The sequence below is a fragment of the Thrips palmi genome, unplaced genomic scaffold, assembly GCF_012932325.1.
Source record: "Thrips palmi isolate BJ-2018 unplaced genomic scaffold, TpBJ-2018v1 HiC_scaffold_4, whole genome shotgun sequence".
Classification (NCBI taxonomy): domain Eukaryota; kingdom Metazoa; phylum Arthropoda; class Insecta; order Thysanoptera; family Thripidae; genus Thrips; species Thrips palmi.
In genome coordinates this window covers 7,211,030-7,236,437 of record NW_023144631.1, presented here as the reverse complement: position 1 = coordinate 7,236,437, position 25,408 = coordinate 7,211,030, and the positions used below count along the sequence as shown (strand labels likewise).

At 42.4% G+C, this 25,408-nt stretch overlaps 5 protein-coding genes across 7 annotated transcripts in view; 3 read left to right on the top strand and 2 right to left on the bottom strand.

Annotated features, from left to right (window-relative positions):
• The window catches only part of LOC117649285 (fasciclin-1), a 46,949-nt gene extending 33,821 nt beyond the window's left edge, over positions 1-13,128 (top strand). Inside the window, exons 2-13 of one of the 2 annotated variants that reach the window (XM_034391897.1) lie at positions 2,628-2,769; positions 2,858-3,045; positions 3,657-3,887; positions 3,994-4,156; positions 4,279-4,439; positions 4,601-4,609; positions 5,167-5,172; positions 5,792-6,088; positions 7,893-8,113; positions 8,223-8,382; positions 8,468-8,612; positions 9,385-13,128. In XM_034391897.1, the coding sequence (XP_034247788.1) occupies positions 2,628-2,769; positions 2,858-3,045; positions 3,657-3,887; positions 3,994-4,156; positions 4,279-4,439; positions 4,601-4,609; positions 5,167-5,172; positions 5,792-6,088; positions 7,893-8,113; positions 8,223-8,382; positions 8,468-8,612; positions 9,385-9,596 (1,935 nt within the window). In that variant the 3' untranslated portion in view covers positions 9,597-13,128. The remainder of the gene's footprint in view (positions 1-2,627; positions 2,770-2,857; positions 3,046-3,656; positions 3,888-3,993; positions 4,157-4,278; positions 4,440-4,600; positions 4,610-5,166; positions 5,173-5,791; positions 6,089-7,892; positions 8,114-8,222; positions 8,383-8,467; positions 8,613-9,384) is intronic. The other variant, XM_034391898.1, reaches the window with a different exon arrangement.
• Positions 13,129-13,398: 270 nt separating this feature from the next.
• On the bottom strand, positions 13,399-18,118 carry LOC117649151 (phosphatidylserine decarboxylase proenzyme, mitochondrial). The gene is made up of 7 exons (XM_034391622.1): positions 17,984-18,118; positions 17,536-17,651; positions 17,278-17,447; positions 16,956-17,192; positions 16,552-16,876; positions 16,318-16,478; positions 13,399-16,237 (listed from the first exon to the last, which is right to left on the bottom strand). Coding segments are annotated over exons 1-7 (1,242 nt in total). The 5' UTR covers positions 17,986-18,118; the 3' UTR covers positions 13,399-16,006.
• A 119-nt stretch (positions 18,119-18,237) lies between these two features.
• On the top strand, positions 18,238-22,045 carry LOC117649152. Its single transcript, XM_034391623.1, has 5 exons — positions 18,238-18,689; positions 18,839-19,075; positions 19,217-19,424; positions 19,507-19,744; positions 19,823-22,045. Exons 2-5 carry the CDS (start codon positions 18,853-18,855, stop codon positions 19,988-19,990), a joined length of 837 nt encoding a protein of 278 aa, XP_034247514.1. The 5' UTR covers positions 18,238-18,689; positions 18,839-18,852; the 3' UTR covers positions 19,991-22,045.
• Positions 22,046-22,081: 36 nt separating this feature from the next.
• LOC117649150 (tubulin epsilon chain-like) lies at positions 22,082-24,346 on the bottom strand. Its single transcript, XM_034391621.1, has 9 exons — positions 24,152-24,346; positions 23,846-24,051; positions 23,652-23,767; positions 23,361-23,549; positions 23,168-23,288; positions 22,961-23,091; positions 22,749-22,883; positions 22,362-22,671; positions 22,082-22,260 (listed from the first exon to the last, which is right to left on the bottom strand). Exons 1-9 carry the CDS (start codon positions 24,174-24,176, stop codon positions 22,114-22,116), a joined length of 1,380 nt encoding a protein of 459 aa, XP_034247512.1. The 5' UTR covers positions 24,177-24,346; the 3' UTR covers positions 22,082-22,113.
• Positions 24,347-24,365: 19 nt separating this feature from the next.
• On the top strand, positions 24,366-25,163 carry LOC117649153. 2 transcript variants are annotated; one of them, XM_034391624.1, is made up of 2 exons: positions 24,366-24,522; positions 24,696-25,163. In XM_034391624.1, exon 2 carries the CDS (start codon positions 24,697-24,699, stop codon positions 24,967-24,969), a length of 273 nt encoding a protein of 90 aa, XP_034247515.1. In that variant the 5' UTR covers positions 24,366-24,522; position 24,696; the 3' UTR covers positions 24,970-25,163. The 2 variants fall into 2 exon arrangements, with proteins under 2 accessions (XP_034247515.1, XP_034247516.1); XM_034391625.1 differs by having other exon boundaries at positions 24,405-24,557.
• The last annotated feature ends 245 nt before the right edge of the window (positions 25,164-25,408 follow it).

Sequence of the window (25,408 nt, the reverse complement as noted above, 5' to 3'; positions counted from 1 at the left end):
TGCCTCTCCAGGCTGCAGACGCCGTGGCGGACACGGCGGACGGGCACCAGGCCTCCGTCTGTCTCTGTCGCACTCGTGAGGCGTCCCGTGAAGGTGCGGGAGAGACAGCGGCGGAAACGACTCTCGAAATCAGTCTGCTGGCGACGAGCAGGGCGAGGCTGGCGCCTCCCTCCAGCACCGACAAGCACTTGCTGAACATCGCGGCGGTGCTCCGGCGGTGTTCTCTGTCTCGGGGCGTGGCGAGGCGTGGCAAGGGGGTGTTCCAAGGGTGCCGGCGCGCGGGGGCGGTGGCCGCCCAAAGCTGCCCGAAGCCCGTAAGACGGCGAGCCGTTTTGGAGAGCCCGAAATTAGCGGGGCGTGCATGAGCGCGGCGTGCTTGGCGTCGGCGGGGAGGGCGCGGCGCGCAGCTCAGCGGCAGCACCCTTTCCCGGCGCGGCGCTGGCGGAGAGAGGGAGAGAGAGGGAGATGGCGGCAACGCTGCAGCCGACTCCTTCCGGCTGGGCCGCGCAGCCCCGCGCAGCTCCGCGCAGCCCCGCGGCCGGGCGGGTGGGTCCGCGCCGGAAAATCGATGCCGCCGCCAAGGGTAAGGGCACGGCAGGCCCCGCGCGGGGCGCCTCGTCCTCCCTCTCTGTCTGGCTCGCCGCCATCCCCGCCACCATCCCCGCCAACGCCAAGCCGCCGTGGAGCGTGGAGCGGCGTGGAGGCGGCTGCCGAAAAAGCTGGACTCCTCGAGCCCAAGGATCGTCCCGTCGCGCTGTCACCGTCGCACTCGGGGTGTGTGGCGTTGGGGTGCGAGAGAGACAGAGCGGCGAGGCGATCCTTGGCTTGGGAGTCGCTTGGCTGCTGGGAACCCGGTGCTGCCGAATTCATCCGGCATCCGGCCGAGCTCGCCGACGGCGGCACGGCGGTGGCGACGCGGTGCGCCGTGGTGGCCGTGTTGGCGGGGCCCGGAGTTTCCGGCGCCGCCGCCACGCCCCCCGGGACGCGCGGCGCGGGGCGCGGTCGGTGCGGGAGGGAGGAATGTCATGAATGGCAATCAGCATGGAGGGGTGCAGGCTGACTCATGGCGCGTGCACGGCGCGGACGGCACCGCGACCCGCCCGCCCATCCGCAGTAAAATGCAGTTTTAGAGGCACTAAAGGGCAGGGCGCAGGGCATGGCGCAGGGCATGGCGCAGGGCAGGGCGCAGGGCGCGCGGAAAACTGAAAGCGGGGGAGGCATTGGAGCCGCGGGGTGCGGCCCTTCGCCCGGCCTGTCATTGCGCGCCGTGTTTGCACACACACACACACACACACACACACGCACACACCTGCCATGGGCGTCGCCGCCACTGCCAAACCGGCGGCGCGAGGCGGGCGAGGCGGGCGGCCAGGCGCGGCCAGGCGAGCGAGCGAGGGGTGATGGTGATACCTGACGGCCTGACGGGGCGTTTTCGCCGAAGTGGGAAGGGAGGGAGAGAGGGAGTCACGCTACGCGCTACGCGTTGTTTGGTCGCTGCAGGGACTGCGAGGGCGCCGCGGACACCTCATGCCGGTCGCGAGTCGCGAGCAAGCGGTGGCGGTGAGGTGGGCACCGCTTTCCAGGGACTGGCTTCTTCCGACCAGCGCTTCGTCGTCCTGTCTCTCTCGCACCCCACGGACCGTCCCATGAGTGTGAGGGGGAAAGGGCGCCGCGGCTGGGGGAGCAGTTCGACACGTCATGGCCGAACAGCCCGACGTGCAATCGACGAATCGACAGAGGGAGCGTCGCGTATCGCGTACGCCCGGATCATGTTCGGGGGGAGGGACTCTCTGCGGCCCGCCAGGATACGGCTCGTGCTGCCGTGCTGCCCCGGGCCGGGGAAGTGTGAACCGGTGTGAACGACCTCCGCGCCCTCGTGCATAAGTGATGGCCGCGTGCCATGCGGTCTGCTTTTGCTGGGACTGTACCGTACTCCGTCTGTGGTTTCGTTCCCGATCCGGATGGAGTTGCGCTTTACGCAGGACCGGCGGCGTCGGCCAGCGTATCGCCGCGCTGCTGTTTTGCCTGCGAAGGTGTCGCTGTCGTAAGATCCTCCGATTATCCTCTCATTACGAGTCGATGTCGTCAGGCGAATCCCTCCTCCCCTCCCCTCCCATCCCTCTTTCTCTCCCAGAGGGAAGCGCTCGTGTCCGCTTGTCGAGGTCAGGTGGGAGGGTGGGGGCGTGGGGGGGCTCCCTGCCGATCGACCCAGAGGGGGGCAGAAGCCCCGTCCCCCCTCCCGCTCAGCTGACGCGCCTCTGCACTCAGCTGAGCACCCCCCCCCCCTCCCCTCTTCTCTCTCCTCGGCCCTCGGCTCGGCCGGCCGTACCCCTTTTCGTCGGGAGGGGGCGGATACCCGGATCCCCCCGGCCTGCCCCGGCCTGCCCCGGCGCCACGGGGATCGTTCGTCCGGCCCCCAACTCCAAGTGGCCCCATGGCCTTTTATGACATCATTGTGTGTGTGTGGGTGTGTGCGTGTGTGTGAGAGAACGCGCGGGGGCGGGGGCGGCGGTACCCGTTTTGCGAGATGGCAGACTGCCACAAGGTCAGCGGGCTTCATGAGTGCCTTCCGAGTGGCCTGGTTGGACACTGCTAACCCATGGCCCTCTCTCTCTCTCTGTTTGCAGTTCTCCATCCGGCTGGCGTCCAGCACGTACGCCAACTCGACGCTCATGCTGCGGCCCGTCACCGTGTTCGCGCCCATCAACATGGCCTTCCAGCAGTTCCCCCGGAGCGACAAGGACGAGAGCCTGGTGCTCTACCACATCAGTAAGCCGCCGCGTGGTGCCCTGCTTATAGTCCGCCTCGCCGCTGCGCTGCCTGTGTTCTGACTAACGGATTCCCCTCTCGCCCGCAGCCAACCAGCCCATGAAGCTGGAGTCCCTGACGCAGCCCATCGTGTACTCGCAGATGGAGGGCAGCCCTCCGCTGTGGATCACGCACCGCCGCGACATGCTCAACAACGAGGACGTGTTCGTCAACAACGCCAAGATCGACAAGAAGGACTCGGACTACAGCGGCAAGAACAGCAAGGGCCACCTGCAGGTGAGTGCGGCTGTGGCTTTGCGGCAGAGCCATGCAGGCAGCCAGTCGTCGCTCTGTCTCTCTCGCGCTCATGGGACGCCCCGTAAGGGATGCGGGGTGCGAGGGAGATGGAGCGTCGAAAAGATCCTTTGGATTCAGGCGGCAGGCAAGCAGAGCCCTCGAGCCTCTTGTCTGCGGCGTGGTTGGCGCGGCGTTGGCGCGGCGTTGGCGCGGTGCCGGGGCACGTGGTATCGACCTATCGACCTGCCGCGCCTGATGAGGTCGCCGCGCCAGGAACACACCTCGGACAGCCAAGCCGAAAGGGCGAGGCCGAGGAGAGGAGGCGTTCAAGCTCTAACTCTGCCTGCCGCGGCTAGGCTAGGCTCTCGGCAAAGTTCTAGGCCGGCCGCTCGGCAGCGCTGTCCGTCGGGATGCCTATCCTCGCTTCCGCGGGCGCCCCGGCCGGCCGCGCTGGCCGCAGCTCAGACCAGCAGACTGACTCCGAGAGTCGTGTCCGTCGCTGTCTCTCTCGCACCTATACGGGATGCCCCGTGAGTGCGAGAGAGACAGAGCGGCGAAAACGGAATGGAATGATGCCGGAAGGAAGGACTGACTGGCTTCTCCTCCCCCAGGTGCTGCATAAGATCGACGAGGTGCTGCAGCCGGTGCGCCTCAAGCCGGGCGCCACCTCGGACATGCTGTACAACCCCAACGCCATGCAGCTCATCTCGCAGAGCGGCGACTTCGACCTGGACACCCACACCATCCGCAGCTTCGCCGAGGCCGTGTCGCGCCGCAAGGTGGACATCTTCAACAAGGAGGGCCGCTACACCTTCTTCGTGCCCGTCGACTCTTCGTACAAGGTAGGCAGAGCGGGCCGCCCGTGCCCACGGCAAACGATGCGAAGCGGGGAACGCCACGCGGCCACACTGTCGGCGCTAACGCTGTGGTGTGTTTGCTCATCTGCAGCACTTCGAGGCCGTGGACAAGACCGTCATCGAGGGCCACGTCATCCCCGGGCACGTGCTCTTCACCGCCCCCACCCCCAACGAGAAGCCCTACGCCACCGTCTCGTTCAGCGAGCAGATGCAGGTCACCATTTCCTTCACCACTGACCACAAGAAACGCAAAAGTGAGTTGTCGGGAAGCAAAGCCGACTTCCCCAGCAAAAACGGGAAAACCAGGAACCGTTTTTGCAGTGTCTTTGGCGCGGCTGTGGACCCAGTAATGATTGTCTTGACTCCTCTGCTACAGCCATCGTGAAGAGCAACACGGTGATCGGGGACGAGAAGCACCCCTCCGGCGTGGTGATGGCCGAGGTCATCAAGGCCAATATCCCGGTCCGCAACGGCGTGGTCCACTTGATCGACAGACCCCTCATGGTCATCGACGCCACTGTCCAGGAGTTTGTTGAGGTGCGTGCCACATTTGAGTGTTTGTTCGGAATTTTTTTGTTTGTAGATCCCTCTGCTAACATCGTTGTTTGCTCCTCTTTCTTCTATTTTGTTCTTCCTGCCGCTGATGTGAATGCTGTGGATCTGGACAAATGGACCATTCATTCCCGGATGGCTTACAGTCATTCAAGGTAAGCTGTGCAAACCTACCTGTTTTTCGGGAAATGGTTATTTTGTTGTTTTCTCTTTCGATGTTATCCCTTTACGGTTTCCTGCAGTCATGGTTGGCGTTGCTATATTGATCTGTCTTGTAGTTAGATTTAGAAATGGATTGGGTTCTATCGCCTTTCTCTAAATTATGCCAAGAGATTTCACAGGTGGTCATTTGGGTTTGAAGGCCAATTATCATTGTGAACTCTCTTGACAACTTTACCTTACTCTATCATACATTCTTTGCTTCCTCTGTGGCATTATAATTCTAAGTTGGTTGAATATTTTCTTTCCTTCCAATAATGCTTTCTATATGAGTGATTCTGAATTACGTTAAAGTAACCATCAGTGAGCTGCAGCAGCAAGCAGGGTGGGCATCCTTAGGTTTTGCTCCCTTCATAAATTGGTGTCGGTCTATCCAGTTTTATCTTCCTCCCACCATGCAACATGACAATAAACTGTTCTCTTTGCTTTGCATGTTGTCCTTATGTGAATATTGTTAACGTCCGGCTGTACTCCAAACTGCTGCGTGTTGCAGGAGTTCGTAAGTACAGCAACTACATGTCTTAGTCACTTCCGACCTAGTGCTGCTGTATACCATTGCTCAAAATTTGTTCTCAAAATCACTTTTTTATTCACGCCTGCTTTGAACAATCTTTCTTCCACACACGATCACCCGTCATGTACCTCCTGCTGCTTCTCTTCTGTGCATGTTTTTTTCCATACTGTCCTTATTGTCCTCACAAGGAGTGCTGTGGCAATGTTCATCAAATGTTTCTTCCGAAAATGGAAATAAGTGTTAACACAAAGAGTGGGTGTTGTTATTGTATCTAAATGTGAGTGAGTGACACATCATGGATGAAAAAATTTGGATGCTTCTTGCACTGAAGTGCTCACCCCAACTCAATCATGCACCCACTCAACTATGAAATGAATGGGACTGACATCTTTCACCACCATCCACAACTCATCCTCATTTTGCTTGATCAAATTTCTGATTTTCCACAGTTTGTGACACCTAATGTCCTTAGTTCATGGGATAATTCTTAGCCAAACTCTAATCAAAAACTCATAAATATCAGTAGACCAAAAATATCCGATGGGTGCGGTGTCCCATTGAAAATGGTAAGTGTCCCTTGTAACATGAACGATTACCCTTCCAGGATCGTGAAGACGGCCCCCTGTACGAGTTCCAAAAGGTGCTCACCAACAAGGTGGACTCTGGCTTCCTCCGCGGCCTTGGCGAGATGAAGAACTTCACCCTGTTCGCGCCGTCCAACGAGGCGTGGAAGAACCCGGCCGCGCTCGCCGCCCTCAACAACCGCACCCTCCTGAACGAGGTGATTCGGCTGCACATCGTGGACCAGCGGCTCCCGCTGGAGCACATCAAGCTCAAGACGCACAGCCTCCACCACCAGGTACGCCACCACCAGCAAGGCCACCGTCACCACCCCCACCAGGTAAGCAAAGCCATCGTGCTGCACTAGCCTAACTCTAGCTTTAGTCTAGCTCTAGTCTGGTCACTCGTTCAGATCAATTTTACTATATGAATGGGAGACTCCTTTTTTCAGGAGGGAAAATTTGGTGCCAAATATTGTTAGGGCGTCATTATTTTTAACGAGTCTGGTTTGTTTTAAAATTCAAAATGTAAAGGGTTCTTTTGTTTTTTACTGATGTAGGAGAAATGGGACTTCTTGTTTGTGTTCCTATTGAAGTAAGGTGCACCTTTTTAAATCTGATTTAAGATATTGGTTGACTTCCATGCCCAGAAAAGTAATTCCTCAATATTCATTTCTGAATTAATGATGAACATTGCTCCTTTTTGAAAGCACTCAGCCCAAGCTGTCACTAACTGGGGTCTAGAATACCCCACAATTTTAATGATTATGGTGTTGACGACAGGAACCTGGTAAAGTAACAATCAACAGTAGATGTATCCACCGGCTGCATATTGCTAGGTGCCCTTTGCACTTCCCTTTGGTTGCACAGGTGTAAGCTTGCTTGTTGGCACTTCAACAAAATCAAGGTGTCACTTTAAATTTAACCAGTGTAGTGTGAGCCAATATGGGCCCGAGTCCCTGTGCCAAACAATAAATAGACTTAACATAACTTTTTCTTCCATTTTTCAATTAAAATTCTTTAAATGGTGGAATTTAAGGTATTTGTGTTTGTTTAGTCTTTTATCATAAGTTTGTTGTTTTTTCTCAGAAATTTTAGTAACCAACAAAGTACACGTCTCAAATGTACTGCATTGAGTGCTATGGGGTAGTATGACTGGGCATTGGTGTCATCCAAACACATCTCACTGACGTTTTAATTCACAAATGGAAAACTTAAGTTTTGACAATGGTTGTATATGAGCTCATCACTGCCACACACAACACATTCTTCTAGTTATAGAACTTTGAAAATATTTTCAGATGGTATCAATAATCATCAGAGTTGTAAATAAATTGTAAAATATGAAATCTACATGACAGATGTCAGAACAACATTGAGGTGTCTATATGTTGTTTGTAGTCATCAGGAAACAAGCGCAAGTCTCTGTGACTCTTCATGAAATTGGTAGAACAGTGCACTCTGTCTCAAATGTAGTATGCTGGGTAACGAATCCTTACCTGTGCCTCCAAAAAGTTTCTTAATCTTAAATTATTGAAATTCTTTGCACTTAGACTCTCAGTGTGTCGGCACTGTACTGTCCTAACACTTATGACCCATAAATTTCCCTCAATTGACTGGTCCCTTTTGAATTTCACAACTTTTCTTCAGATTGAAGTCGATTTCATAAATATTATGTGTTTGAAAAATAATTATTGCTCAACATAGCATTTTTGTAGAATAGGAGGGCACTCCAATGTACAATAGTTATCTCAACAATAAAATATAGTAACACTGAAAATAGAGGAGTAGGCAAATAGATGTAGCAAATCTGCTCCATTGGTGATCTTTTTACATTTTCTGCATAATCAGAGAATTTTTATGGAACAATTCATAATTGGGGCATTTGCTAGTTAAACCTATTTAGTGTGTTGGTTTATCAGAGCTCCAGCAACGGAAAGAATTCATGGTATGTGAATGAGTATATGTTACTTGTTATGTAAAGGTCAGAAAGAGAATTTTGTGTGGGAAACTGTGAGATTGTTTAAGCATCTGTCTGTATGTCAGTTTATGGTTTAAGAGATGACATGTTTTAAGTTTGTCACAGAGCTATTTCTTCTGTATTGAACGGACCTTTTGATTATACTGTCTCTTCCTCTCGTTTAGCTCTTCCAGGTGCGGTCTATGTCAGACCCGAAGAACCTTTACTTCAATGTCATGGTTTCTGGTAGCAACCACACACTGACTGTTGAGGGAGGTGGTGTCAATGCCACTGTCATTCAGCCTGATATTGCTGCCACCAATGGTATCATCCACATTATTGACAGAGTTCTTGGTATTGCTAGCCATACTGTCAAGGAAAAGTTAGCGACTGACCCATCAATGCTGTAAGTATCTGTTAAAAATTATTGAAAGTTTTATTACAGTATGTACAGAGAGATTGTTTGCTTTAACCGTTAGTTTTTACCTATGGTTCACCTTTTTTCTTAATTTCAGGAAAACGTATCACTTAGGTGAGACAGAATTTAATGACCGTTTGAAGGACAATAACACACGATTCACTTACTTTGTGCCACGTGATGTGGCGTGGCATACCGCTGAAATTAAATACCCATCTGCTATTAAGAAGCTGTTCATGTCCAAGTTCAAATACCATGTAAGTATTTCTATTAATTTTATTTCCAGAGGCTAGGTGGTATAGTTTAAGAAACTTGTGAAATCTTACTGAGAACCTCTTTCAGGCTCATCAAATTTTGGAGCGCCACCTTGTTGTTGCGTCTACGGCTTACACCATGATGGATATCAAGAGGATGACTCACAGTGGCCCAGTTACCCTACACACAGTTCGAGACAAACTTGAGCTCCAACTGCAGGAGAAGGCTAACGGTATGTTTGCTAAAATGCAAGAGCTAAATCCTTTTTCTTTTTCATGGCATGTGCTCATTTCTCAAACAATAGATAGAGGCCAAAAACTTATTTTTTTGTCATCGTTGCTGAAGTGTTCAGTTCTTTGCTTTTATTTTTAAATAGAAAAGAGAATGAATTTTTTACTTGTTTCATTTTACTGAAATAGATTCCTTTTTTTTATTACCTATTTTTCATTTAATAATTATTCCACCTGAATATAGGTGCCACAAATGGGACCGGTGAGTACTAACTGGTTCTCATTGTCATTCCACCTCTAGTTGCTTCATGTTTACCTGTGATCCACTTTCTTGTCATAATAAACTTTGGTAATTGTGCTAGCTTGCCCATGGCAACTGCCTTTTAATGTGTATTGGCAGCTTGTGAATCAGGAAAACCTTCTGTGGCACCCTTTTCCAATAATTAAAGTTTTATGAAATGGGAAATTAAGCACCAGCTCCTCAAATGCTACTTTGTTTTCACTTTAAAATGCATAAGAGGCACGGCAACACAAAATCAGAATATCTTTGAAGCAATTTGATCCCCAAAAAAGACTGATGATTATATCTTTGCCTTTTTTGACTTATTTTTTCATTTTTGTTTTGTATTTTTATCTACTGCCCCCTTGCTCCTTTTTCATGTATTTTTAAAAACTGTGATCCATGTCAGCACAAATGACACTTCTTTTCTGTACCTAATGTCATAGCAAATTAGGGAATTATGTTTCTTAACATTCTTTGTCCTTCTGTTCTAGGCTATTACCTTAAGTGGCAAAATGAAGAAATCCTCGTCCACCGCGCTGATGTCGAGTGCACTAATGGCATTATTCATGTCTTGGATGGTGTTTTCTTGAAGGAGAGTGACATTCGTGTCACAGCTGGTGTATCAGGTGTTATGCTGTCTTCGAGCTTGCAGCTGTTTGTAACGATTCTGGCACCTTTCCTCTTTAAATGGGTATTGGGTTAGGACAACAAAACCACCTCTACAGACTGAGCTAACTAGTCATACATCCCCCTCATTAATGAATGGGAGAAACTGAAAAACAAAACAAAAAAAAAATCTCCAACATTTTTTGACTATACAATAAGGAGCCTATCAATTTTAAGTTGCTATTATAGTTGTTGGAGAAAAAGTTCTTTATTTTCCGTTTTAGGGCTTTAAGTAGCAAGAGCTTGGTTATTGTCTTTTCTTTTATTCTGTGAGGTTTCATTTTTGTCCACTTCACCACAGCCTGCAAGAAGAAAGGCTGCTCTTCTATTCAGTTGTTATTTGTTCAAAAAGCATTCTGTCTTACAAATCAAGCTGAAGGTTTGACGCTGAGCTCATCTGGAGCCCTTTGTCTTCAGACTTCCATGCTTGAGGAGTGGCGTGTGTGGGAGGGGGCATGACCTCCCCCCCTTTTGACACTAGACAGCCGCCTGAAAGGTAGGCAAATTGCCATGCGTCCGCCTGAAGGTAGGCAAAAGGCATGGTTTGGCCCCCCTTACAAAAATTTCTGCGTACGCTCCTAGAAAATTATCAATTTAAATTTTTTTGTGGTTTACCAGTGTTTCTGTTACTTCACATGTTGATGTGCATAGGTCTTGCACTGCCTCTATGCTAGGTTTCTATTTTGTTACCCTTTTGTTTTTCACTTACCTAAGTCAGTATGCTTAGATGGAACTAAACAAAACAAAAAAGAAGTTTAAGATCTATCAAATAAGAGGACCATTGTCTCAAGAGGACAGATAAATTGGAGATTGTGCATGCGTGATGATAGGAGGAGGCATGTGAAAACAACTTCACTTGCTGCAAATGCAGACAATAATCATGAAAATTCAGTATGTCTAAATGGATACTGGCTCATATGTGAGGTTTTGGAGCAGATTTCTAACACACTCTCAGTAAATCAGAAATTTTAATAATGAGAAATGCCCTTTTCCCTCGTTATTATTAATTTTTAAAAATTTCTTCTTTGATCATTGGCCTGATTTAATTTGGCTTTGCCAATGTTTGTTTTCTCAAACTGCCATTCTTGACGTGTTCAAAGTGAAATTCCAATAAGGTGTATGTGCAATGTTGAAAAAGCATCTCATAGAAAAGTACCTTGAAATGAGATAGTGCAAAACAGACTCTAAAATAATTAAATTTAGGTCGTTCAGGATGTGTTAGTACGTCTTTTAGGGCTGTCAGTAATGTGTAAGTAGCAGAGCAATAGTAAATTCAGCAATTGTAGTGATTACACTCCCTTCTCTACTTTGAGAATTTGGATGACTTGTTTCACTTAAGTTTGCTGCTTATTTAAGTGCTTGAAATGTGATCAGAGAAGGCCAGGTTTCCAATTTTTGGCCGTTGTTCTTAAAAGGATCGCTCGGACTGATGTGTCATATTCCCCAATGGCTGCAGCTGAGCCAATTTAGTTTCGGCCATGATGGGTCACCAAAGACATCCATGGATATGCCTGTTGTCATCCATGGAATGATATACGCCTTTTTATACATAATGTATATTTATTTACCATGCATTTTTTAGCTTTACAACAGCATATTTTTAAGGGAGTAAAACAAGCTGTATCTTAATGATACTATCCTAAACGGATTCTCAAAACCACCAACTACCTTGTCTAGTTTAATATATGAAAACTGCAAATGCATAATTCTAATTATGCTGGCACATTGTTACTCGTAGGTGTTTAATGTACATAACATGTTTGTAAATGACTCAGTACACTGACACTGTAAGTATTTACTGTATGTGTGCCTGATACTGAACATTTGAAGTGTGAGTATCACATGTATGTAAGTGAGTGAGAATGTTGAAAAATTTCTGTCAAATGTTTTGAAGTGAATGTGTGAATTCTTCACAACTAGGGTGAAAAGGAAGGTTTTGGAAATTGTGAAGAAGGACTCAAGGGTGCATGTGGATCAATTTATTTGAGTCTCAATCCTTACCATAGTCTTAATGTAGGAAATTTATGTTTGTGCTGTGCAGGATGTCTACCTTAAATCGCATACATCCCTTCCCTTGCTTTGGAGAAGTTGCTGGTTGAAGCCATTTGTGTAGTTTGTATGTGATTCAGTGTATCAGTTATTTGGCCAGATTTTCTCTTGAGACTAGATATTTTAATTCATCATGATCATGTATTCTCAGTGAAAACTTCAAGTGTATTTCAAAGTACATAGAGTTACCCATTTAAACTGCTTGTATTTAATTACAACTTTTGGAAGATTACCAGTCAAGTTATTTAATTAATCTCAATGTCTGATTTTTTTTTCTTTCTTTTCCTTGAATATTTATTCTTCATTTATTATTCTGGCAAAATAGTGCCTGTTCGTGATAATTATACTCAACCTGATCAGTGTTATGTTTGTAAAGCAAGCTGGTGTCTGGTTTCAAGTGGAGTTTGGCTTGAATACCACAAGATATTAATTTTTAGATAGAATTTTGTAAGCTAGTTTAATTCAATTTTTGTAGCATGGGTTTTGTGCTTCTTGACTGCGAGGGTGCTTGGATTTAACTGTCCTACAAACAAATTGATCAATTGTTCATTTATTTTGCATCAAACTTGTATATTTACTAAGGATGGAAGTTATTTATTGCCTCTTTATTCAGCTGGACGATTTAGAAAACCATTGCACTTCACACACATGTCGAGGGGTCCTATTCAAAAGATCTCATCTGGGCGTTCCCCCCACCCCCAAGACAATCTTATCTTAAACGCAGGTAAATTTCACATAGTTTGATCATTTGATACAGCTACATATCAACATAATTTGTGAGTTTCATGAAGTAAATCTAAAGATGGAAGATCAATGAAACCAAAAGTGCATGTAGAAATATGTTTCGCTCACCGTCGTATTTATTCTGATTCATCAAAATGAGTGAAATTTGCCGGCGTTTAAGATAAGATTGTCTTGAGGGGAACACCCAGATAAGATCTTTTGAATAGGACCCCTCGATGTGTGTGTATAGTTGACGCAAAATAAATTGTAATTACAGTTCTTGTTTAGAAGTTTTACATCGTAAAGATTCACTAACTAGTATATCATCAATTAACAACTGCCAAACTGCTTATTTTTTATATCTGATTGGGTAAAAAGATATAGGGAATGTAAAACTTCTGTAAATCAAAATCTCATGGTACCCTTTTTGTTCACTCGTAACTATTAATATCCCTTAAGTAAGTCAAAAACCATGTCTACTTACACCCATTCAAAAAATGATTTAAGAGCATAACCCTATAAAAAGAAAGATACATGAACACAGAGCTTTGTAGGCAATGTGCTGATTTCAGGAGTTGGGAGTGAATCTATCTGAATGTAGCTGATTATTCATAGTGGACTCAAGGAAATGCAGAGTCGAAAGTTACTGCAAGTAGATGGTAGCGGGTACTGCTGAATCTCATCACTGTTATGGAAGAATTGACCTTAGGACAGTTGAAAATGTATCCTACTTCACCTCACAATTATGGGGCAGAGTTTATGTGGCATGTCCCCTGCAATAAATGCTTTACATTCCATTTAAGAATCTCTTTTCTGATCCTTTCCCCTAACTCACATCATGGGACACATAGACACACCGTGCTCACATCTTTTACTAGAGTCTGAAATTCATATGGAATGTTCCTTTGGGCCTATGAAATGGATGCCTGGTACCAACGGTCTTTGACACTTTAAGAAGATTACCTTTCCCGTGCTTCTAGTTGAGCTGAGGTATGGTGAAGCTGTTGGCCCTTGAAATAGTGTCAGGAGTCATTGGGGAGTGCTTCAGCACAAAAGGATAGAGCGGATTTAAATCAGTTCTTTTATTGACACATTGACACAACAAGCCTCGGACATTTTAAACACAGCTGAGTGGGAAAATTACATTTCCATTGACAAAAAAAAAATACTGTATTGAAATATTAAAATGCTATCAGGATGGGAGCAAGCCCATGACACTGGTGTCAGTCACTTTGATAGTACATAGTTCCACATGATTCATGGGAGAAAGGAGAATACAGTATGTACAATAAATCAAATTTTATAAAGTCTAAGAACAGATACAAATACGTATAAAAGCCAGCAAAATTGTTTTTGCTTTGATACGCAATACCAAAAATATAAAGTGGCCCCTGAGTTTCCTTTGCAATGTAAAAACTTGCTGCTCAATCCTGATGAGGCAAAAGGCCTAGATGGCCTAGAACACCACTTGGCACTTCAACAGTGCAGCCATTCTTCAGCAAAATTTAATAGCACCAGCTCCGAACAGCTATACAAGGCATTAAGGCAATATCGAACAAACACAATAAAAAGTTTAAAATAAATCAAGTACTTAAATACTACTGCAGTGCATGAATTGGTCCGTTAGACAGAACTATAGGTATGAGACTCAAATATTTTATCTATTATCAGCACTTATTTAACTTTAATTTTATTGTACCTTTAAACAGAGGTTTTGCAATGATTTTTATTCCAAAATAAGGAAATGACAGTCTTCAGATGTAGACTGGATGGAAATTTGTAAAACAATGGATTTAGCTCAGCAACAGGGAACAAAAACATAAGGAAAGGCCTGCAGCAGTCGCTACCAAACTAACAATTAATGCTAAGAGGACCCAACTCCTTGCATCAACAAAATGGACTTGTAATAGTACACTGATGATCTTGTTTGAATTGAAAATGCATGATGAGATAACAGAAAGTTGCTTACAACATCAGCCAACTTCTACCTTATGGATGCTATGTACAGCAATTAAATTCTAGAAACTAAAATTATCTGCAGTGATACCCAAATATGTGACATAGTGGAACAGATAAGGTAACACAATTAGCACAGTACACATCAGCACACAAGTCAACAGAGATCAAAGACAAGTCATTTTTCCACAGTTTTTTTAGTCTTATTACAGACAGTAGGCAATTTGAATATTGAAAAATTTCCCCTTCAAAACTTGAGTTTAAGGAATACTGAAGCAACGGTGGTATCATGGAATTCTCAGTCGGGTAATGACAGAACGTCAATCAATAGCAAAATATCTATGAATTTTAACTTTACCTAATTTGGAAAAAAACCAAGCTACTTACAAAAGTTTTTCTCTTAGTTTTTATCAATTCTGCATCGAAAAGGCCTTAACCAGTCTCAATTTGTAAGTACATTGCTAAACAACATTCATGAGCACTTTTTCCCTCTTAGAAATTTGAAAGTAAGAAACCGAGCATTGAAACAAAACAGGAGAATTCAAATTATGTTTAGAGCCTGTATCTCATGGCATAGCGGCAGAAGCAAAGGATAAAATGTGCACCTAAAAGATTTTTGTCTTTCTTTTTTTAAATTTGGTCAAACAGCAAAATGGGTTGGGTGACACAAAATATGCTGTTGTCAGTCAAAAACATTGGCATGGACATAACACAAAACACGGCAAAACTGACTTATCTTCTGTTACAAATGTGATAAAATATTAAATAATCAGGTACCTTAGAAAGTATGCAAGTTCACACATGAGCAAAGAGACAAGTAAATTATAAGATTTGATCTTGAGTGTTTAAGACTGAGGAGCAGCACCCAATCTCATCCAACTATGGCACTTCCTTTAAAACAAGAGGTATGTTAAATTCTGCCACTAGGAGAATGTTTTTGCCACAATGATTCAGAAATAAATAGACAGATGATTGCACAAATTCAATGATAACATGAAACAGTACTTAGGGACAACTTCTTGTTTTTTAATTCTTGGAAAGAAAGCTAAAATCTACATGACGTCAACTGATGACACATATAATAGAAAGTGATATCACAATACATTTCTACAACTGAAAACATAATAAAATGTATCACATCACAGAACTGCAGTTGTCATCATTTAGCATTCACATCACTACTACACAATAGATAAAAAGTTGAGATGGGATTATCTCAAATGAAAAAAATTTCAAAATAGTTCATGAATGAACCAGATTTCAATAACACAGTGTGCTAAAAAACTAACTGTTACATCAATGTCAATCAATCACATCATACTGTCACTTTAAACAAGAGATAATAATACAATTAAAAAAAACAACAACTAAAAAAAGAAACCAGTTTTACTTAATTGAGCCATGGGAAAAGTTAATGAACAGTTTTAATTAAACCACAGCTGGGCTATAGTACATATAAGCCAAAGTAAATTATGAAGAAAAACAAAATATTTCAAAACTTGCATTAAATAAAAAATTACATTCAATGATTATAGCCACAATACATATTACACCATTTCTTCATTGTAAGATCCCCCCCTTTTTTTCTTTGAAGAGGTATAATTAAATGTACCACAATATATCTATGTGTTTGATTTGACCTCAATCAATGTCAGACTATCTATCAACTTGATTGAAAGCAAACCAAAGACGAAGACTAGCATAACACACCAATCAAAATTATTTGGGTTGTTTACTGAGAGCACAGCCCATTTGGATTTGTTGACCCCTTTCTAAATCAAATCTGAAATCTTTAGGAGCTTCAAACAACAAAACTACAGTGGAGCCGAGACGAAATTCGCCGAACTGCTCACCCTTTGCAAATGGAATCCCTTTCCCTGGAGGACCAAGAAATTTGTCTCGCTGTACAGGTTGTCCTCTTGGCCATTTTGGTAGGTTGGTGTGCAGAGTCTGTCAAAAAACGTGGTGGACTTGTTACATGATGACGCATTTCAGTAGAGAGCGTTCATATAAAATTGAGACATTCTCACCTCATCACAAATAACCCTAATATTTCCCACATTTGTAGCTCCAACAGCACCAAAGCAAAAGAATCCATGCTTCCATTTCCCAACAAACACAGCACGTTCATTCAGCGAGAACAAGTCAGGAATCCACCTTGCAATTCTAGGGTTGACACTTAGTAAGTCCCCTGAAAACGGTAAAAATGTGTCTTTCATACTATTTCAGCATATATTGAAAGCCTTGTATTGGAGCTAATTTACCTTGAAAGTGGCGCCGAAAGTTGACATTCCATTGAGTAGGCGAATGAAATCGATGATAATCTCCGGGAGCTAAATAGACTACACATTGGTACAAGTCAGTATCTTTGTTCTGAAGTAACTGTTTCTTGTACTCATCCCAATCAACATTGGCCGGGTCATAAGATGTTTTGACTTCTTCGCCTGACTCATGATTGAAACCATTTCTTTTCAGCCATGTGGGTTCACCAAGAAATGCAGGAATAGAGTATTTTATACCCTTGACTTGATCAACGTGGCAACCGTCAACTCGTCCAAAGTTCAGAATGCGCCCATCAGCAGGTGATACCTAAGGTACAAAATGATAAAGTAGGATAAGGCCCCAAAACATATAAAACAAAATTATTATCATACAGGAATTAACTCACAATACTATGAAAAGGATCAATGGGTCTGACATTATCCTTTAACTGGCGGCAGAAGAAATCAGAAAGGGAAGGGTAGCAGGTGAGGTCCTCAACTTCAGCTTCATGGATTTTGCAACCAAACATGTCAGCATACATTCCATAAACCCAAGGCCGTATTGACCGTGGTAGTTCCAAGTTAGTAAGCCATCCCCATGCCCGAGATGAGGCACGAAGAGGGATCATGCGGTAGCAAGTCACCTGGATAAGCAAGAAAAAAATGATAACAAGAATAAAAGTCTAAAAATTCTGTACATCATAAAAACTGTTACAAAATTTGCATTACCTCCCACTTTTTGGCGACTGGATTTTCTTGCTGAGATCTTTGGCGCCATTGAAATGCAGCTACAACTAACACTAATCCAAATGCACCAATGCGTAGGGGACGCCAGCTGGTAATGTAACGTTGAAAACGTTGCCATCGACCTCCTGAGTTAAGATGTTCAGTGCTTGTGCCTAAAATATTAAAAAGAGGGAAAAAAAACACAAAACTTATTTGTATAACCACAAAATCCAATGTTCACGACTAAAGGAGAGAACAAACCGTAGGAGGCAGTAGGATAGCAAACATCTTCACGTATGGCTGTAGTTGTGTTGAATGTCTTCTGACCAGCAAGTAGAAAGCATTGTGGGACACTGCAGCGTATGGTATGAATTACCCTGATGAAAAGAAAGAAATTAATAAATTAGTATGGACAAAAACAAGTCCTTTCTCTATGCAAGATTATCTCATTGTGCCTGAACAAAACTTCTAGGGTAGGTTATAAAGTTTGGGGACTCATTAACTCAGCCGAAAGTAACTGAACGTTCAACACGAGGGTAATAAACAAACGAGGTGTGATTTCTGACATATGTCATAAACATTCAACATGAGATGCATATTTTAAAATATTTTACATAAAAGTCGAGACAAAAGAGCAGGTTCGTTTGTGTCGTGAGCTGCGGTATTTGGTTCCATTAAAAGGATACCAAACAAGGATTCTTACACTTACATCCTCAGAGAAGAGCTGAAATGTTACTGTTTTAAACCGATTGGAATTTGGCCGTCAAAATCGTAGAATAAGAAGAAATTCAATTTCCAAACGAGTGCAGCTCAGCCAGCCGACGACTCCCTGCCAACTGCCCACCCACCCACTCCTGCCCACATCCGACCCGACCCACCAATATGCGAAATTGAACGTTCGGTACTTTTCTGACCTTAGCTCGGGGCAGTCGCATAGCTCGTCTTCTATGTTGGACCGTATGAACAAACGTCCTAAAGAATAAAATGGGAATTTCCTCCTTTCTTGTAAATAGCTCCAGTCAAGCAGTCACAAGCAATGTTCCATTTTTGTTATGAAAGTTTAGCCACTAATTTTTCATACGTGCAGAATCGTGAAGGGAATGTAAATAAGCTCCCCTCCCCAACCCAACACTTGATGCATTTAACTATTCCCTTGAGGGTGTTGTTACCTTGTTCAAATTTCTACAATGTGACGTTTTATTTTAGTGGCAAGTCTTTAGTGTTGATTTATTTGTTGAAACATGGGCCTTAGAGGCGGACGCCAGTAATGGTTTGCCTGCATATCAAACCGTCGTCAACGTTTGGTTACCATGACACCAAACCAACAGAGAAATAAACAAATTTAGGGGCAGAAGGTTTACATCTGTTCCACTTCTCTTTTTCCAGTGACCAGTATGTTTTCCTAGAAAATAAAGGTAACTTTTGGCATACCATTGCACACTGCAACGGTGCCTTGCTTCTTTTTTATTTGGGCTCTGGAGGGCTTCCTAGTGTTGAAACTGCACCTGTGAGAAAAAATTAATGGTTATGTGTTTTTTCAGTAGAAATTTTTGTGTTGTTCTAGGATTTTACCCTGTAATGGGCGTGCTTTCGGACCTGCCGACTGTAGACCCTAGCGTCAGCAGTTTCAAAACTACTAACTCGCCTCTCTCTTGGCTGTGCAGCAATGTAGTGGGCTACCTTGCACCAGCCCTCTTGCCTCCGTTACATATTGGTCTTTTCTATTTCTTTTGGCATCAATACTCTCGCCATGTGGATAAGCGATATTGCACATGTTCTTGCTGGGACACCGTCTTTAAAGGTGAGCTTTGGAAATCTCTTTGTTGTTTGCTGGAATACAATAGTTGTTTACTGCAGAAAGCTCTTCTGACATTCTTAAGAATCAAAACGGTTCTTTTCACTTTTCAATGTAGAATAACAAGTATGAAATTTCCTTCCTCAGGTACATATGAGTCCGGAATCGCATCATACAAACACCTTTATTTTAATGCTACGGGTAACACATTGAAGATTTGGTGTCTCACTGTTGGAGCTGTTATATTACTTTACGAATGTGTGAGGCAGCTTACATTTCTGGGATTACGTTGTCGGCTTCGACCCTCGATGACAGTTCTCTTCCTATCATCCTTGTTCTCTCACTATTATTCATGGTAATGGAGCTTTATCCCATTTTCAGGAAAATTTCCGCTGGGTATACCTTATGTATTAATTTTTCTTAAACCGATTTTTCAGGTGGGTGTTTGTAAACTATTGGAATGATGACTTTTATTCCCAGTGGAACCACCAGCTGTTCTTTACCATCACAGAAGCCATTTCTACAGCCTTTGTTATGAGACTTGCTGATAATCGAGTCATTGTAACACCATGCACTATTTTAAGCATTGTAGGCATAGCTTTCATGCATGTACTTACAAGTGGCACTGATCAATTTATTTTAAATGTTGTCAGGGGTGAAGGATACATGCATCAAGTGAGTACATTTTAAAACAAAATTATTGTCCCTCTAAGTGTACAACACTGTTTTCTACATCACTTTTTTATCTTCCAGGTCATGCGTGATGTCAGTCTTATGATTCCTGATTTATTACACATTTCTCTTCCCATCCTAGAGTTGAGCCGTGCCCAAAAACTACGACTTGACAAGGATATGCGTCAAAATGTTTGTATGATGATTTGTATTATTGTATTTGGTTTTATCATAAGCTCCCTTTTGTAACTGATTGAAAACCAAACAAACGTAAAGACAATGATGGTCCAATCAATTTATATATGCAATGGAAAAACATATGAATCAGGTGTGAGTAATTTAAAAACCGAAATGAAGCAGTGGTAAAAAAAATTGATTATGTAGATCACATAATAGTAAACACCAGGATCAAATTTAGAAGAAAAAAATTAGTAAACGGTAGACTGAATGTATTTATATTTAATCTAGAATTTCCTGTAGAATCCTGTATTGACCATGGTATTGGAATTAGAACTTTAGGGTATGCCTTAGTCAAGGTAGTTAGAGAGCACCGTGAACCATGACACAAGTTTTATCATTTGATCAACCTAGCTTAGAGTTGATTACTCACAATAATACAAATGTGGAGTGAAAAAAAATTGAAGTTTTACCCTGTGCATAGTATGAAAACTGAGTTAGGTTACTTCATATGGGCGTATTTTAGAATGAGTTATTGGTCTGAAAACATATAGTTTTATATTTGTTTAGTTTTGAAGTATACATCTTTTCTTCATTGATGAATTTAATGTCAGAAAAACTTCTTCATTCTGCCATCAAATTGCAAAGAAAAACCAAAACAAATGCACATCTTCCATATCTTTGTTTTATACTTGTAATGCATTTGTTACTTCAGTACATAACATAAATTCTTGGTTTATTTTCGTGTTTCATTGATGATAACCATTAGTATTTAAAAATTAACAAAATTTAGCAACAAATCTCTGTGTTGTGAAATGTCTTCATTTTGTTCAAGTTGTTATTGTTTTCCATGTTTGTGTAGATGTATTTGTGTGTGGAAATTTATTGGGTCAAGGCCTAATTGTTTGTGTTATTTAATGTTTGAATTTGTTTACAAGTGAAAGTATATTGAGAGATAGTTTATCTCCTTAAGTTTTTGTCTTCATGATGCCATCTTGGCAAACCCCATACATTGTCTGCCAGGTCTCTTTTGTTATTGTATTTCTAGACTGATATTATTTATTGTTCTAAAGAAGCATGATTGACTTGAATGAAAAAAATTAGTGGTATTGTAAAGCCCACATGGCAGTTTTCAGTTTAACCGTTTGTAAAATAGGTCAAATAAGGATTCTTTCCCATGACCAAAAGACTAGTTGGAACTCTTTTGTCCAGTTTCAAGAGGGAGGTGCTCACTCCTCCGGGCCCCCTGTCGGATCTGGCAAAGAAGAGACCATAATATGTTTATGAGCATGCTCTGTGGATCCATGTTTGACTTGCATTCAAAGCGGGTTTACAGTATTTCTATCCTCAACAAAATAATGTGTTCTGTGCTTCCTTCTCTTATATAATTTATGAATGTTTCTAGGGTTGTGACATGACAGTAATGGGAATCGATTCCTCTACAGTCCTGAAAGAGGATTACTGCATCAAGAAAAGAAGACCTGAGGGAAAGCGAGGATAAAATGTCAATGTGACCAGTTTTTTCCCCCCTTCAGAAAGTCTTGTTTGGTGTGGATTGTTTTCATGTTATTTGTCTCTAGTAAGGCTTAAAGGAAAATTGATGTTTATTGATAGTTAATTTACCATATGCATGCAACATAATCTATCTTGCGGAGGTAGTGATGTCTGGATAAGAATCACTCTCTACTCCAACAGATAAGGATAAGCCCCTTGTTTTGTTGTAGAAGCAAATAAGAAACATACATTGTGATGGCATATGAACTTCCTGAACAGCACAGCATGTGATATGAGAAGAAGATGGACCATTTGTTTAGTTGTTATTGTTACTTGTAAATGTAAAAATTTTTATTTCTTAGACAAAGTTTTACAGACTGATTACTTGTAGTACCACCATAGTGCCACATAAGGAGATCAACGTAAATCATGTATTACTGATGTCTCTAAAGAAGGCATTTACTTATTGTTGTGTTGTGTGTAATAGTTTCCAGTTTATGGATTTATCATAGAATTAAATGTAAGTGCAATAAATGCAATTATACCAAACATTGTCAGGTAACTTTATATGTGCCACAGTACGGTAAAAAATAAATATGATATGGCAGGGTGTAAGTACCATGCACATACCCATATCTGAGAAATCTTTTCTTAAGAATACAACAGGGCTGCAAACCTCAAGTGTATTTCATTGGCAAAACTTATACAACGTTTAAACGGTCTAAAACAGCATTTTGAGTCTCACCAAGTTGCTGATAGTGACCAATTGTGTCATAAATAGATTGTCGACTTGTTATGAATTCTTCTGGTGAGAAGCTCTCTACTTGAAGATAGTGATGAATGTGAGCCTAGGAAAAAAATCATCATCATCATTATTATAATCATTTAAACAGAAATTTATGTAAAATGATTTTGAAAGGGAATTTTAAACTGATGAAAGTAGAATTACCTTCCTTCGGTATAGTCGGTCAAACTGTCCCCCTATATGAGAGAAGAAGCCACTCATTGATGTGGAATTTATCAAGCTTAAATGAGCAGCAGGATGCCCAGCTGGAGCCACATTACACAGGCCAACTTTGATCGCATCTTGGTTCCATGGAATAAATTTCCCTCGGTTTTGAAGTCTTGAAACATTGTAGCGCAGATCAGACAGTGTGACATTGCCACGGCTCAGTAAAGTTGCACCAAGCAGTGTACCAGCTAATGGATCCACTTTTAGAAGTTGGTGGTCTCGAGCCCATGGCTCTACCTGCTTTGCTCTATAAATGAGTAACCAAATTTAAAAATGTAAAAATTGATGAAAGAAATAATATGCAAAGCAAATTAAAATACTTACACAGGTAAAATATGAGTGGAACTGAAACCTAATGGTGCAAGTCCACATGAGAGAAAGTTCAATTTTGGAAAAGGCACCATATTTGTACTTAATTCACTCATGTCAACATTTAAGCTGCCAGGAAATCGTGAACCACTAAAAAGGAAACAGAAAAAGGCAGCATAGTTTGGAGAAATCTAAACTTTGCCATAAAATCAGAACCTTCAGAGTACCTTGTAAAGTTAAGAAGCATGTTTACGACAACACTGTTCATATCTTCATATGGATTGCTGGCAGCAACAACTTTGGCAGACTCAATTGATTCTTTACGGTTTTGTAAGTAGGCACAAATATCTAAAAGAGACTGCAGGAAATAGAAATTAGGAAAACGAGTCAACAAAACCACAAATGATAGCAAAGATAAAAAAAACTTTGTGAACCTTGTTATCAGCTGGCAGGACACAAGTAGCATATTCAAGAAGAATATTTGTAGCTAGGAGAACATTATATGGTGCTGTTACTACATCTTCATGACCAGAAGGATAAACACATGTAACAAATCTAAACAAAGCAAAGCTGCATAAATTAATTTCACACTCCTTTTCTTGACCCAGTCTCATAAACCTTGATTACCTGTCTACATCAGGAAAATAATCATGTAACAATTTCACTGTTGCTGTTCCTAAACCTGACCCCGTTCCTCCTCCCACAGAGAACATGAGTAAGAAGCCATGAAGGTGATCACACCGTTCAACAGCTCTCCTTACAGTTTCAACTATTCTGGACGCATATTCACTGCCATGAGCATGATGCCCCTCAGCCCTATCAAAAAGCAAAAATTGAATAGAGTAAGCATGTGGGTGGGAAATGTATGTTTATTTGCTTGCAGTGTATGAGAGCAAAATTTATCTTTAATAATTTTACCAATTGTTTCCTGAGCCTGGATAGTTTGTTAAGAGCAAAGTTTCATCAAATAATTTTCTTAAGGGTCCTTTGCGAAAGCGTGCAACCACACTGTCTTCCATATCAATCAAAACGGCCTGAAAAGTGTTTGAGTAGATGATAGCATTAAAATTACTCAAAACAAGGAATACAACAGAAAGAAAAAATATACTTACTCTGGCTTTCACCTTGGCACTTTCCAAATCACTGATGGTCTTATAACTTGCCCCACTGACATCATGAGGACTTGAGAAGAAGCTGTGGAAAGCATCATTGTATCTTGAACGCTGTTGTTGAGCAACTGGTTTCGAAGCACTGATACCATGCTCTTGCAAGGCAAGAGGCCAAAAGGCTGAACCAATTTGGTTTCCACACTGCCCAACTTAAAGGAAAAGGGAACAAACCATGATATGAGGCAGAAGCAACACAAAAACTAACAAAATGATATGAGGTATAAAAATATAAACAATGGGAAGACCTACCCTGCACTGTAATGAATTCACTCATGTTTCATTGTCATTTGCAGATATCATCCATAGTTAAAAGAGCAAAAAAATCTACAACTGAAAGATGAATTAAAATACAATTGTTGTTGGGCTAATGCAACATTCTTGTTTCAAAATTAAGGAGACGCGATGCCGGATTCCGGATTCATCAAGTAGTTCTTGTTAGCAGTTGGTTGTTGTTGTTAGTTGTATGAGAAATCTATCGCAGTGACAGAAGTTTTTCATACAAACAGTGCGAGGTGAAGCAGAAAAACACCGATAATCAAATTCGTACGCTTAAGAAAGTATTAACGAAATCAACAGATTTCGGCAGGATCTAGAAAGTGACAGAAACCGCCCAAAATTATGTAAGCAATATATCAACTGTCATCTATAAGTTTATGTGAGCCCCATACTTCAAAGTATAACCTCAACTTATATTTATCCATAACATATATTTTGGTTTGCTGCTTTTGCCTTGACATTTTGTTCCTTTATCTTTTATTTAAATGCTAATTAGAATATTTTTGCTTTGTTTCAGCATGTGGCAGTTTATTACTTCGCCTCTTTTGAGACGGTTTATTGTGATGCCCCTTGCCATAGTTGGCGGAACGATTGGCTATTTAATTGAAAGTTATATTTCTGATAGAAACACACCAGGTTTAAATAAAAGCATTGAAGATATTCGAGTAGGAAGATTGGTAGAAACAGAATTGTCATCTGATCCCACCAATGTGGATAGTTTGAAAGACAAGAAGTTTGTGCCCAAATCAATATTTGAAAAGAATGTATCACCATCTCTTCAATCATCTTAGAGGATATCTGACCTTAAATAATTGTAATGCTTATTTGTTAATTTTTACTAGTGAAATATCTCATAACACAGCAGACTTCTTAATTTCCATTTATCAGTGTATACATGATGTTTGATTCTGGGACAGTCGAAGGACTCTCGCATGTGAAAATGTATGTGCTTCAATAGTTCAATAAAAAATAGAAGAAAAGAACATTGAGTCGTTTAAATTCTTTAAAAAATTGGGAAACAAATAAGAATCAAAAGCTGGTTTGTAAATCAAATAAAAACTCCTTCTCCCAGCAGACGCCTCGGAGACCTCTGGATATACTCCACGCGCACAGGCAGGCTCGAGAAATACCCCACGTCCTAGGGCGGCAAACCCCGGCAGGGCTGCCAACGCAACGGCCTCGCCAAGCGGGCGAGCGAGTGGCCCGCATGCAATTTCATGTGCAGCATCC